Raw genomic sequence first — 14,865 nt, forward strand, 5'->3', positions numbered from 1 at the left:
TTGCAACCTCAGCACAAAAAGGGTTAAAAAGTCATAGGATTTGTGCATGGAACTTTCACTCACTAATCCTTAATACTTAAATTTGAAGAATTACTGGATGGGGGGAGGAGTGGCAGGAGACTAAAATCTACAGGAGTCTAACTCTTCCACTGACAATCTTATTTCCGGGAACAACATACCACATCACAGTCATTCATTCAGTATTTTCTTTGTTTAGTTCTAATTTTCCACATCAAATAAAGTGTCTCCCCTTCTACAAGTAGTAAGAGTGCAAATAAAAGAAACATGTTTGGGCTTAGGACATTCCCCTTTTCAAAAAAATCTCAAGTAGGTTAGTTTTTTTGGATATGAAATGATTCAGGCTCTTTCTGGAATTAAAAAAATAAATAAAATGAAACCATTACAGACTGAAACCCTAAAGCTACAAAGCTTTGAAAGTTAGCTTCTCCGTGGGGTCAGCGCTGCAGTGGTACAGATGAGAGCTGTGAGACAGCAGGGCGGTTTTGCCTGTTTGTTCTTAAAGATCAAGTGAACTGGGGGAAATGAGCACAGTCGTCTAGGAAAGGTTGGCAAAAAATGGTTGCCTCTTTGTTCCAGGAAACACTGAATGGCTGTCTGTGAGGGAAATTGTTTTCCCACAACCCCTGGACATATTTCTGTGTCTGTCCTCCCTGCTTTCAGCAACTCTTAATCTGACTTGAGTAAACTGCTGTTATTGGCAAGCAAAAGGAGCAGCTGCAAATGCTAATGGGGGGGCCACTGAGCTGAACTCAACACCTTTGCCCTGGCCAGGCCTTAATTCACCCCCACTCATACACTTCTGCTCACTCCCAATGACTCAGTTCAGGGTGAATATATAAGCTTGCTCACATTGCTAAGCACTATGGGTGAAATTTGTCCCGGTGCAGAGAACCAGCACAAGGGATGCACCACTTATGTCTCATGTAAAAGCCATAATTTGGGGACTTAAGTAGTGCATTAGCCCATGCTGGTCCCTTGCACAGAGATGAATTTCACCCTAACTGCAGAACATTTCTGCACACTGTGTGGACACCTCTCTGTACAGCTGCTGAGCAAACACTAAGGGTAAGTCTTACGCAGCATTTTGGAGCAAACCTCGTAGGCCAAGTCAAAAGATGGGCTGGCGGGGATCACACTAGTGTGCTACAAATAGCTGTATAGGCAGAGCTTTGGAGTTTCAGCTTGGGCTGGAGCTCAGGCTTTGAAACTCACCCCTCCCACTGAATTCCTACCCAAGACACAGCTTCAGAGTGCTGTCTGCACAGTTATTTTTAGAGTGCTAGTGCAAGCCCTGCTGGCCCATCAGTGACCATTTTTTAAATCAAGATTGCATGTTTTTCTATACAATCTGCTCTAGGAAGAACTTCCCCAAAATGATATGTATGGTCTGTGTTATACAGGAGGTCAGACTAGATGATCATAACGATCCCTTCTGGCCTTAAAATCTATAAATCCGTTGACCAAGGCTGGGGAGCTTGCTCCAAAATGCTGTGTAGACATATGCCCAGCACTAGTGCTTTGCCTCTGCTTATTTCTTTCAACAATGTTCAGCAGATGCTGCAGAATTGAGCACGTAGAGCTGCAGTTAGTATAGATCAGTGTCTAGAAAACTGTGTTCTCAGTGTTCAGAAAAAGGAACTATTGAGCACATGCAAAAGCTGTTTTTTACATGCTTACATCTCTGGGGGTTTTAGCTATTTTTGTCCTAGAAACAATGAAAGCATCCATTCCTTAGCAAGGAATAGCCACCCAGAACTGTTATCACATGGCCATCATTTCCCACTGTATTGTGGAGATGGTTGTGTGTGTGTGTGTGCGCACGCGTGCACGTAGATGGATATTCAGTGAGTTATGTTCCTCACTAGTTTGTAGACACTAAAGTTTGTAAATAGCTTGTGCATTTCACTAAGGGCTGGTCTACACTGGAGCGGGGAATCGATCTAAGGGCTTGTCTATACTTACGCGCTGGTTCGGCGGCAGGCAATTGAACTTCTGGGTTCGATTTATCGCGTCTAATCTGGACGCGATAAATCGAACTCAGAAGTGCTCCCCGTCGACTCCGGTAATCCTGCTCGCCGCGAGGAGTACGCGGAGTCGACGGGGGAGCCTGCCTGCCGGGTCTGGACCGCGGTAAGTTTGAACTAAGGTACGTCGACTTCAGCTACGTTATTCACGTAGCTGAAGTTGCGTACCTTAGTTCGATTTGGGGGTTTAGTGTAGACCAAGCCTAAGATACGCAACTTCAGCTACATGAATAACATAGCTGAAGTCGAAGTATCTTTGATCGATTTACCTCGGGTCCTCACAGCGCGGGATCGACGGCCGCGGCTACCATCTCTCGCTCTGGTGGAGTTCCGGAGTCAACGGGGAGCGCGTTCGGGGATCAATTTATCGCGTCTAGATGAGATGCGATAAATCGATCCCCGATAGATCGATTACTACCCGCCAATCCAGCGGTAGTGAAGACATACCCTAAAGATGAATTCTGAAAAGCCTAAGCTCATATTCGTTGGGATCAAAATTCCTGTTATAAAACAAATACACAGTATATATTGCTACTACTAAAAAACATCTTTTAATTTGTAAGTGCACAACCCAAATGTTTCTTGTTGCCGGAACAACTCTAAACATAATTACAATGAAATAAAACCACATGCCTAAAAAAATCCCAGAACCCTGCTCACAAAATCCCCATGTCCAACTCAATAATGTACATGTAGCACACAACATAAAACTGCAGGCCAAAGGGAAAGCAAGTAATGAGGATGCTGCAGATATACTGCACTGTGCGTGTTGCCCTCGAGTCAGGATTACTCTGATTGACTCATGGCAAACCACAGGCAAAGTTTTAGAAAATGAGATGCCATTTACCAAACAGTTTCAGTGTAGTCTCACTGCTTCTCCTATCTTCTACTTCCCCTCAGAAATAGACACATGTTTGTTCACATTCATTGCTTGCAACAGCACAGTGCAAACTGTCCCTTGACTCAGGCTCTTTCTATAATATTTTTAATGGGAAGGCTTTTCAGATTTGTTAATACCATCATGAAATTAACATCCTGGGACATTAGGTTAAGCCTAATCCCTAGCAGTTTTAAAGTTATTCCCCATCTGCAATGTGGGGGAGGGTGGCTCTGTGGTAGATGGTTATTTTGAAATGACTGTAACATGTTTAACCTCAGCATCATTATCCACAAGAAAACAAGAATAACTAGGCAATAAAGCAGCAATAGTGAAATAAGAAATGAACCTACAGCAAGATACTGAATGTTGACTGCTGTGGGAGTACAGGACCATTCAGAGTCACACATTTATGAAACTGTGAAGGGTTTGGAATCTGCTGAACAGTCACCCGCCCTGAAACACTGACCAGTGCCTTAGTTAAATCTGCCAAAGCCCTTTTTCACCTCTCCCTCAGAACTCTTGAGCACAAGCAGGCAACAGAGCTAGAAGCCCCCAGGATAGGCACTGCAGATTTGTGTAGCACCAGATATCAGTTTTCCCCATAAACACTCAGGAGGCAGAGGGAAGTAAGCAGACAAATGATTTTCTCAGGCAGGAAGAGCAGAATTTGTTCAGAGCATCTCAAATCACATGCAGAAAGCCATCCTCTCTTGTGACCTGGGAAATAACTCTGTCCCTGTGTCCCTCGAGCAAATTGTCTTTTGTAATGGGAAGGGTTAACAGTCTGTATTAGTATTAATACATTCACTGAGTGCTGCAGATAGAGACTGCAAGGAGTGAATCAGTCTGCTTAGCTAAAGTGAATCCTGCTACCATTTCCCTTTGGTCATTAACCACTTCCTCCTTTTATTCTGCTACTATATCTCACCCAAACTTCTTGTGACTTATTTTTGGGGTCTAAGTTGGGTGCCCTGTGCTAATATTTAATACCAGTTGTTTTAAACGCATTTGGTAATGCCCCTAGCGTCTGGGATAGACACAATGAGCTAATGGATAAATAACTCTTCTAAGATGGACTGCAGTTTTAAGAGGGGGAGAAAAGACTCAGCTTCTACTCTGTCCTTGAGTCTTAGATCTTTGTTCTTTTTCTATAGAGACTTACAGTTAGCAGGTACTCGGTCAAATACGAAACTGAGCAACCACATGGCAAATAGCAATAACACTGAGAAAACTAACATGAATCAAATAAAGTGTAAACCCTAGAAATGGCAGCAAAAACTTAGATACCTTAACAATAAGTACCCTATAAATATCTAGACAGACAGAAATAAATACATAGGTTCATGCTTTGATTGAATTGTTACAATTTATTCTTTATAAGGCCAAAAAATGTAGGAAAGGCTTCCCAGAAGATATAGCAAGGTACAGTGCCTGCCCTTAAGAACTTGCATTCTAAATTATAGATATGACACAATAATGTGGGGTGTCAAACAGTCTGAAGAGTATGGGAAGAGAAAGGACTAGGATTGTCGATTAATCGCAGTTAACTCATGTGATCACTCAAAAAAATTAATGGCAATTTTAAAAATTTATTGTGATTAATCACAGTTTTAATCACACTGTTAAACAATAGAATACCAATTGAAATTTATTAAATATTTTGGATGTTTTTCCATATGTTCAGATATATTGATTTCAATTACAATACAGAATACAAAGTGTACAGTACTCTATATTATTTTATTACAAATATTTGCACTGTAAAAATGATAAACAAAAGAAATAGCAGTTTTGAATTCACCTCATACAAGTACTTTAGTGCAATCTCTTCATCATGAAAGCACAACTTACAAATGTAGATATTTTTTGTTACATAACTGCACTCAAAAACAAAACAGTGTAAAACTTTAGAGCCTACAAGTCCACTGAGTCCTACTTCTTGTTCAGCCAATCGCTAAAATATCAACAAACTTGTTTGTCTATATTTACGGGAGATACTGCTGCCCACTTCTTGTTTACAATGTTACCTGAAAGTGAGAACAGAAGGTCAAATTGCACTTTTGTAGCTGTCATTGCAAGGTATTTATGTGCCAAATATGCTAAACATTCATATGCCCGTTCATGCTTTGGCCACCATTCCAGAGGACATGTTTCCATGCTGATGACGCTCATTTAAAAAAAATAATGCATTAATTAAATTTGTGACTGAACTCCTTGGGGGAGAATTGTATGTCTCCTGCTCTGTGTTTAACCCACATTCTGCCATATATTTCATGTTATAGCAGTCTCGGATGATGACCCAGCATGTTGTTCGTTTTAAGAACACTTTTTCACTGCAGATTTGACAAAATACAAAGAAGGTACCAATGTGAGATTTCTAAAAAAAGCGACAGCACTCAAGCCAAGATTTAAGAAGTGCCTTCCAAAGTCTGATCAGGAGTGGGAAGGAGCATGCTTTCGAAAGTCTTAAAAGAGCAACACTCTGATGCAGAAACTACAAAACCCAAACCCCCCAAAAAAGAAAATCAACTGTCTGCTGTTGGCATCTGACTCACATGATGAAAATGGATATGCGTTAGTCTGCACTGCTTTGGATCGTTATCGAGCAGAACCCATCATTAGCATGGATGCATGTCCTCTGGACTGGTGGTTGAAGCATGAAGGGACATATGAATATTTAGCACATCTGGCATGTAAATATCTTGCAACGCCGGCTACAACAGTGCCATGTGAATGCCTGTTCTCACTTTCAGGTGACATTGTAAACAATAAGCGGGCAGCATGATCTTCTGCAAATGTAAACAAACTTGTTTGTCTGAGCGATTGGTTGAGCAAGAAATAGGACTGAGTGGACTTGTAGGCTCTAAAGTTTTACATTGTTTTATTTTTGAATGCAGTTATTTTTTATACATAATTCTACATTTGTAAGTTCAACTTTCATGATAAGAGATTGTACTACAGTACTAGTATTAAGTGAATTGAAAAATACTATTTCTTTTATTTTTACAGTGCAAATATTTATAATAAAAATAAATATAAAGTGAGCACTATATATTATATATTCTATGTTGTAATTGAAATCAATATATTTGAAAATGTGGAAAACATCCAGAAATATTTATATAAATAGTATTCTATTATTGTTTAACACTGCGATTCATTGCGATGAATTTTTTTACTTGCTTGACAGCCCTAGAAAGGACAAAGGTGTTACAGCAATATAATAATCTGGTTATTCAGGGAGATAGAATGTAAGAACATGAATGTTATGAATTAATATTATAGATTAAGGAAAGCCATCAAGAGATTATTTAATATAGGAGTGCCCCAGCAAACATCAGATGTAATATCAAGACTTTAGGGGATTCATCCTTAGTTTACCTGCATCTTCCCAAAAGTACCTTCAAAATTTTCAGCACCAGGAAGAATGGCACAGAACTGTAATGTCATTATCCTCAGAAATACCACCTCCCATTGCAGAAGGTAAAATTCATTTTTTGACTTGGCTTTCTCCTCAATATAGTCTACGTACACACACAAATAAACAAACAAGAGATTGTAAGGTTTATTTTTAAATATTTAGGAATTGCTTATCTATTATGGTGGTGGGCCATATCGCATTTCCAGCAAGGCACTTTAAGCACATAAATAATCCCACTGAAGTCAACTAATTACGTACACGATTAAATGCCTTGCTGAATCAGGACACATGAAGGAAGGAAGGACCGTGTTATTAAAGTACAAATGCTGGATTGGGAGAAAACACCTCTGCCATGACATCCTGTGTGACTTTAGACAAGTCACTTGACCTCTCTGTGTCTTAGTTTCCTCCTTTGTAAAATGGGGATAATAGCAATACTTGCAAGAGTGTTTCAAGGCTGCATTAAATTCATGTTTAAAATGCTTTGAAATCTTCAGAAGGAAAGTGTTCTAGAAACATTAACTGAAAGCATCAGGGCAGCACCAGCGCACTTAAGTAAGACAATAGGTATCAAAATACTTGACTTTCAGGTGTCACTATATGGAGAAGTATCAAAATCTGTGCCTGTCACAACAAATTTAAGAGTGGGAACTTCCTCACAGCATGGAAACTCTCATAAAATTCCAGCTACCCTGAGTCTCCTATTCAGAGAGGAGTGAAAACAAAAGAGCAGTTCTACAGTCAGTATTACAAATACAGAAGGACACTTCTCTTTTTTTTTTTTTTTTTGGCCTTATTTCTTTACGGAAAACAATGCCATTCGTCAGAGGTTATAAAATCATTTAAGATTCAGTGAGTAATATTTATTGTAATCATTCTCTCTCTCTCTCTCTCTAAGGTTGAGCATGAATTTCAGACTAGCTCTACATGTAGACAACATCCATTGTTGTTGTTTAGTCACCATTGGTATTGTATTTATTAATGTCTTATGTATTTATTTCTAAAATACCTAGCGGCCGATCCTCCACTGGTGTAAATTGTAATAGCGCCAATGAAATCAAGTCATTGAAGTCAATGGAGCTAAGGCAATTTACACTACGTGGTAGATCCTCAGCTAAAGTGTTTTCAGCATTCTGGAAAATAACCCTGGAAGAAGATACAATCCCTATAGCAAGGAGCTTACAGTCTAAAGCCTCATTCCTGCAATGGACTCCAAAGGGCAGGCCTCTGCATCCATATGGAGATCACTGCAGGATTGTGGCCTAAGTAGGATACAACAATCAACATGAACAACAGCCAGTTTGGTTATTTCTAATTCAGTAACCTTCAACACCTGCTTTCCTCCTTCCTGCGTTTCGCTTCCAGTATCAACTCTCTGATCATTTTCTTATAACAACTTCTATTCTAACCTTCTCTGCTTTGCACATAGCTACATAATAGAAAGTGACTGTTGGGAGAAGAGAAATCAATATAGCAAAAAGCAGAAATGTCTCCCACATCATATTCTTGTCCCAGAACCAACATGTGAATGGAGCTCAGTAGTCACACTGGTATTGACAGTTCTGCTGAAGTGTGTGGCTCCTTCAGCTTATGAGGGAACAATTGATATGATCTGAACTGGAGCTTCCCATCCAAAAGAGATTGTTTGCAAACAAAGTAGTTCGAATCCTGCAGCTACATGGGCCCAACAGGGATGGGTCATCTGACCCGATCCTCATGTTAAGATGAAGATATCCGAGAATCAATTAATGTGGCTCCTTTTGACACTTTCAAAAATAGCAATCCACCCTGTGGGATCCAATTAAGGGGTAGTTCGTAGTTCACAAGGAAATAACTACCTTTCTTGTTACAGGCAATGTTGGGCCGAGGGAATGGAGAATCATCAAGAAAGAAGGAGGAAGAAGAAGTTCACAGCAGACACAGACTGATCCCTCTCGGAAGAAAGATATATGAGTTCTACAATGCACCCATAGTTAAGTTTTGGTTCTACACGGTAAGCTATCTTCCTCATAATACAGGCACTTGTAAATAAGTCAGTGTCACTCTGTTGTCCATGTATCTGTCTGTACTGGCACAAATTTTCAGAGGACCTCCATTAATATATTCACAAATGCCATTTGGGGAAGCAGACTGGCATTTGCAAATTCAACCACAGTACAGTATTTGCATATACACCTCTACCCCGATATAACCCGGGTTCGCATATAACCCCAGGGCTCCAGCAGCAGGGCTCAGGCAGCGCTTTAAAGGGCCCGGGGCTCCAGCTGCTGCAGGGAGCCCTGGGCTCTTTAAATCACTGTTGGAGTCCTGCTGCCACTGCCCTGATATAACGGGGTTTCACCTATAACACAGAAGGGATTTTTGGTTCCCGAGGACCGCGTTATATCGGGGTAGAGGTGTACAAATGATGATTTACATGGACAAACGGGTGAGCCTGTAAATGTTGTAGACCTATTTTTGGAAACAGCTGTCTCTAAGTACTACAGTAATAGAGCCAAATTCTGAAGTCCACCATCGGGCAGTACTCCCATTGAATTTGTTGTTGGACTCAGTGGGAGCTTTGCCTGAATAAGGACTCCATAACTGGGTCATAATTAATTAAAGTAGGTATCAGCTACTACAGCAGTGTATGTCCTTAGATCATTTTTGTTTTGTTTGGCTAATTTTCATGCTCTACCTTCTGCTGAACCCAACCCCAATTTCAGCAAATCACAAAAAAGAACTCCCTGTTTTGGGAGATGACTTGGAAAAAAAAATCATGCTTTCCTGCTGAGACCTTAATGATACATATATAAACAACACAAACAGCTCCCTGTCAGCAGAGATCAAACCATGGTGGGGAGCGTATGCTAGTAACTTACTTGAAGATGGCAAGTGTCATCCAACAAAATACTACTGAACTGTAGCTAATAAATGTTAATCAAGCTGATGAATCTAAAAACTGCTTATTAGCAGTCCAGTATCATTATGAGTATCAATGTGCATTATTCCTACCAAGACAATTCTTTCCACTGTAAGCAAAATGAGTGTCCTGGCTTGCACTACTATTTCAAGCCTGAAATGGAAGAGGGAGATCAATACTACATTTTCATTTAGACCTGTTTCTACTATTTTAAGTCCTGAGGGAGGTCAGGGTCACTTATTAATGGATCTTGGCTAGATTCATCTTCCAGAGCAAAGTAAGGCTGTGGGGCCTGGCTGATTGGACTTGAATGAGAAATGCTGCAAAATGAAAGAAAGGCAACTTCCAAGTGAGGGTTAGAATAACTCTGAAATCAGTCTGGCTCATTTTTTAAAAGAAGTATAGCCTAAAAACTATTCAAAAGAAATCCCCAAAATCTTTGTATTCAGCAAGGGTTCAACAAGCAAGGAAAGTGTCCATGTCAACTACAGTTGTCAATATGAATGGCACAGAAAACCATTCCATTATTCTGTGCCCACCTCTAATACCATCATTCTTAATGTATGTTGGAGTGGGCTAAACTCAGCGTGTTGTAACTGTTACTATTGAAATTGACGTTGTATTTTTACAACACTAATATCCACTCATTCATTAAAGGGGCCCAATTCAACTTGGATTGGTGGGATTAGTTGCCAAGAACAGGCAAGATCTATCTAATAGGTACATTTTAACTCAAAAAAGACATCAAGAGGTGGGATCACCTGGCTTTCAAAGACACTGTCCCTATGTTGTTTTGCATGGGGAATAGACCCATCATACTTTGAAGCTGTTCTTTCAATTAGGTATCGGGTGACCAGACAGCAAATGTGAAAAATCGGGATGGGGTGGGGGGTAACAGGAGCCTATATAAGAAAAAGACCCAAAAATCAGGACTGTCCCTATAAAATTGGGACATCTGGTCACCCTAATTAGGTAGCAACATTTTCAGTCCAGCCAGTCCCACTCAGATTAGACATCTGTTGATTCAAAAGGACTAGACCCCAGAATAGGTCAACCTGGCTCTCCCTTTCCTTTAAACAAGTTGCGAAGATCAGGTTAGCTCTAGAGAAACAATCAAATCACCAAATACAGATCTGAAAGAAGGGATGAGTCCATTTCCTCCTCCTGTTGTAAGCAGAAGAGGTAGATGTTAGCTGTGCTCATAATTATGGTCAATTTAAAGAATTTGCCTAGGTAGTTTCCAAGCCAGTGACTAAAAATAAAGCCAGCACTCAGTACTGCAAGCTCTATGCTTTCACACACTTCAACAAATTGTTTGTGTGAACTAATTGAACAGAGCAGCACTATGGACCCAATTCTGTTAGGTGCTCATCACTGTCTACCACCACTGAAATCACTACTATGTTCCTTCCAAAATACACAGCCCCATTATGTTGCTTCCTTTTGACCTTGTTACAGCATAGGCAATGGACTTAGATACAATAAAAAGAAAGAGAAACCTACTTCTTGAAGTACAAACACTTGTAATAAGATGTCAGCGTTAACAGAACACATGCCTAAATCTCTACGCCTGGCACTGAAGATGTTCTCTGAAGAGTTTGACCTAAAATATTCTGTGTCATAGAGCTGTTGCTCGAACAGTGAGGTGCTCACAGGGAAAAGAGAAGGGAACTGAGCACTGCAAAGTCTGACCAGAGTCAAATATCCCTGCCACAGAATTATTCCACAGTGACTCCATGTCACTCTCCAAAGTTCCCTCACCAAAGGCTATTAAGCAAAGTAAGCATTAATGGGATGAGAGGAAAGGTCTTCTCATGGATCAGTAATTGGTTCAAAGACAGGAAACAAAGGGTAGGAATAAATGGTCAGTTTTCACATTGGAGAGCAGTATATAGCAGGTCCTCCAAGAATCTCTACTGGGACCAGTGCTATTCAACATATTCATAAATGATCAGGAAAAAGCAGTAAACAGTGAGGTGACAAGGTTTGCAGATGATACAAAATTACTCAAGATGGTTAAGTCCAAAGCAGACTGAACAGTTACGAAACTGGGCATCTGGGCAACAAAATGAGAGATGAAATTCAATGTTGATAAATGCAAAATGATTGACATTGGACAACGTAATCCCACTGATACATACAAAATGATAGGGTCTAAATTAGCTGTTACCATTCAAGAGATTGTGGAGTCATAGTTCTCTGAAAACATCTGCTTAATGTGCAGCAGCAGTCAAAAAATGCTAACAATGTTAGGAACCATTAGGAAAGAGGTGAGGATAGGTGGGTGAGCAACAGAAGCAGTCAGGCCAGAGCAGTAAGGATATAGATGGTCAAGGTAGTAGAAATAGTATGTATGATGGCCAGGCTAGATGCAGTATTACTCTGAGTCAGGACAGGTAGTAGTAGTCACAGTTCAGGGTAACTTCACCTGTATTCCCCCCTTTTGTCCACCAAGAGCACCCACTCTAGGCTCCCGACTCCTCAGCTGTTACCTCTTTTGGGCACAGACCCACATCTCTCCCCCTCCTCAAGGGTTTTTCAAGGTTGCACAGTTCCTTGCCTACACTATGATATCCCCAGCAAGCCAGAATGCCTAAGAAACCAGTGTTTGTGCTTTGCTTTCTCCCCAGAGGCTATGCCCAGTGTATTGCCCACAGTCATAAGTTACCATACAGCTCTTTATAAGCAAGCACATTTATTCCTAAGGTGAAAGCATTACAGAGAAGATATTAAAAAATTAAAATAACATATGCACATGCTAAAAAGCTTACCAGAGGTTGCACCAACTCCAACCTTAGGCTCTGGTGGGTGTCACTCCTTCAAAACACACAACTGGGTTTTCCCCATGATTATAAGCTCTTAACTGTCTCAGATTCAGAACCAGAACACCAGCTGGGTAGATCAGCCTCTTTCTTTAAACAGTTCAAGTCTTTGATCTCTAAATTCTGGAAACAAGTAACCAGCAGACAGTCACCCTCTCCCGGAGGATGTAGCTTCAAAAGGCTGGGTTTTTGCGTAACTGGAGGTGAGGAATTTGCATTAACCTCTCCCTGGGCATTTTCCAGGAAATCTACTTTGCATTTATTGCCTCAAAAAGTCTATTTTGGGCACAATTTCATTATATTCCTTTAAACTCCCCACTTCACGTCACATCTTCCCCCTAGAGAGGTTACATACAATTTCGGCCCATAGTATTACATAAGACAATAAGGTTTTCCAAGAATGTTGCAGGAAATTGCTATATCTATCACAGCATCACCTTGGATACAGGGGATCCAGATTAAAAGGGTTGTGCATTAAGGGCAGAGAAGGTCAGGGTGGGTCTGAGGTAGAGGAACTAGGTCAGAATGATTGTATGTGTGGACAAGAAATGTCAGGTGAGTAAAAAGCAATAGGTATGAGGGAAATGGACTGAATTGGAAGTGTTCACACAGGTGACTTAGGAAGTCTAAATTTGACAGTGGCCTCATGGAGAACCATAGAACCAAGACTGATCCCATCAGGCATAGTGAAGATCCACATGAGTTGTGTTAACAATGATGGGAGTGGTTATAATTGTGAAGCAGCAGTAGCAATGGAGAGGAGACCTCCAAGTATTTATTTTAGAGCTTCCACTTGGTATGCAGATTCAATTTCCATAGCTGCTGCTTATGTTCTCCTCTCTGTTTACAGATAGAAGATCTTTGCAAACTGAAATTAGGGTTTTAAAGCCACCTCAGAGGATCTGACTATGCTGTATAAACATTAGTAAGTGGTTACTGATGTCAAGAGAAATTTTTGTTTCCTTACAGTTGGCATACATCGGGTACCTGATGCTGTTCAACTACATTGTGCTAGTGAAGATGGATCGTTGGCCTTCTACACAGGAATGGATAGTTATCTCCTATATTTTCACACTGGGAATAGAGAAGATGAGAGAGGTAACACTATTCCGGATGAGCCAGAAACAGAAAGGAAACACAAATACTTTTCACATTTTTTTTTATTTGTTTGAATTATGTTTCTCTGAATATTTTGTTAGGTGGATTTACCACAAAGTTTCCTTTTTTCCAGAAAAGCAGAAGGGATGTTGAAATTTCTATTGCTACATTTCTCCATTTTACTGTTTTTAAAAGCAACGGTCTGTTCCACACTCCTACAACCCCCTTGGAACTTCCAAGTTCAGATTTCTACACAAAGTCTAATGAAATTGTCAGAGGCTAAGTTTTCTTCTAACATAGCCCCACTTTCCATGAGATTTCTTAGGGCTCTTCACAATGTTCCTCATAGGCATGGCTACTGAAGTAGAATTTTGGGGCTTGTTGTTTACTTTTAGGTGTGTGTGGAGGGGGTTAGAGAGAGGATTCCAACCAGAGCCCCACATCTAAATACCCCCAAACTGTCCAAAAGCTTGGCTCTGCATTCAATATTTGCAGCTGTCCTATGTCTCCATAATGTGCTGAACCAAGATTCTGGATCCAAGCATCCTGAGCTCTGGGACCATTCATCCTAAATTCATCCTAAAACATCCATGAATCCGACGAAGTGGGTATTCACCCACGAAAGCTCATGCTCCAATAGGTCTGTTAGTCTATAAGGTGCCACAGGACTCTTTGCTGCTTTTACAGATCCAGACTAACACGGCTACCCCTCTGATACTTGATCCTAAAACAGTTACTTAAAAGCACAATGCAGGTTCAAAAAAATTGGGCTTTATTCATTTGATTTAAAAGTAGAGAGTTACAACATGGTGGAATAGGACAGTGATTTTGTGAGCACGCACCCCATCAATTAGCCACAAGGGGGCTCTGCACCACTGATAAAAAGTTGCAGAGAATTCAGTGGATGAAAACAAATGCTGTTAAATATTTTCTGTGAATATTTGTTCCATTTTTATAATCATTCACTTCAACTGTGTGTGCACTTTCCACAAACATTTTAGGAAGACTGTTTATGGAAAAAGAGTTCTAAGTGGAGGTTGGAGATTATTCACAGAAAACTAGACTATAATTTGTCTAAGAATTGTGCTCACTGGGTCAGGGAGCAAAATGAGACCATATGACTGTGCTCAAACATACTCAAATTCCAAATGTAGAATACTCAAAACAAACTACTTGCAAACAAGTTAAAGGCAAGAAATTATTCATGGAAATTGTTTGGTGAATAGTTTCAAATGACAAATAAATTCAGGGAAATTGTAAACTCCTCACAGATGATTTTGCAAACAGAAAAGAAGCTAAATTCACAGAATAAGTTATTTTATGCATTATTTTCCCAACTGTGTATTCTCCCAAAGCTAGGTTCAAATAGTAACATCAGTGTTTTGGATGAAATGCACAACCAAGGCCCTTGTGGTCATTAAAGACCCCTGGCTCTTTTATGTGTAGTTTGGGAATGCTTTTCTGTAGGTTCTTTAAATGAGATTTTTTTGATTAAACACCTTTCTACCTCTCTTCCTTTATCCTTTAGTTCAAAATTGAATCATTCAGTTTGGGAAATGGAAAGTGAACAGTGAATTTTTTGTCACTTATAGGGGATTTTAGAAAGATGTATTTGGTTTTGTTTTACAAATGAGTAACTCTTGATTATTTTTTTAAAAAATAGCACATTGTGAATATATCACAAATGGAGTTTGATT

General features: G+C 40.1%; 1 protein-coding gene across 5 annotated transcripts in view; it reads left to right on the forward strand.

Annotated features, from left to right (window-relative positions):
* Nucleotides 1–14,865, forward strand: part of TRPM3 (transient receptor potential cation channel subfamily M member 3) — a 575,113-nt gene that overhangs the window by 532,716 nt on the left and 27,532 nt on the right. For all 5 annotated transcript variants that reach the window (XM_054032770.1, XM_054032773.1, XM_054032769.1 and 2 more), the window contains 2 exons: nt 8,199–8,339; nt 13,040–13,168. In XM_054032770.1, coding sequence (XP_053888745.1) covers nt 8,199–8,339; nt 13,040–13,168 — 270 coding nt within the window. The remainder of the gene's footprint in view (nt 1–8,198; nt 8,340–13,039; nt 13,169–14,865) is intronic.

This window comes from Malaclemys terrapin, chromosome 6 (genome assembly GCF_027887155.1).
Source record: "Malaclemys terrapin pileata isolate rMalTer1 chromosome 6, rMalTer1.hap1, whole genome shotgun sequence".
NCBI lineage: Eukaryota > Metazoa > Chordata > Testudines > Emydidae > Malaclemys > Malaclemys terrapin.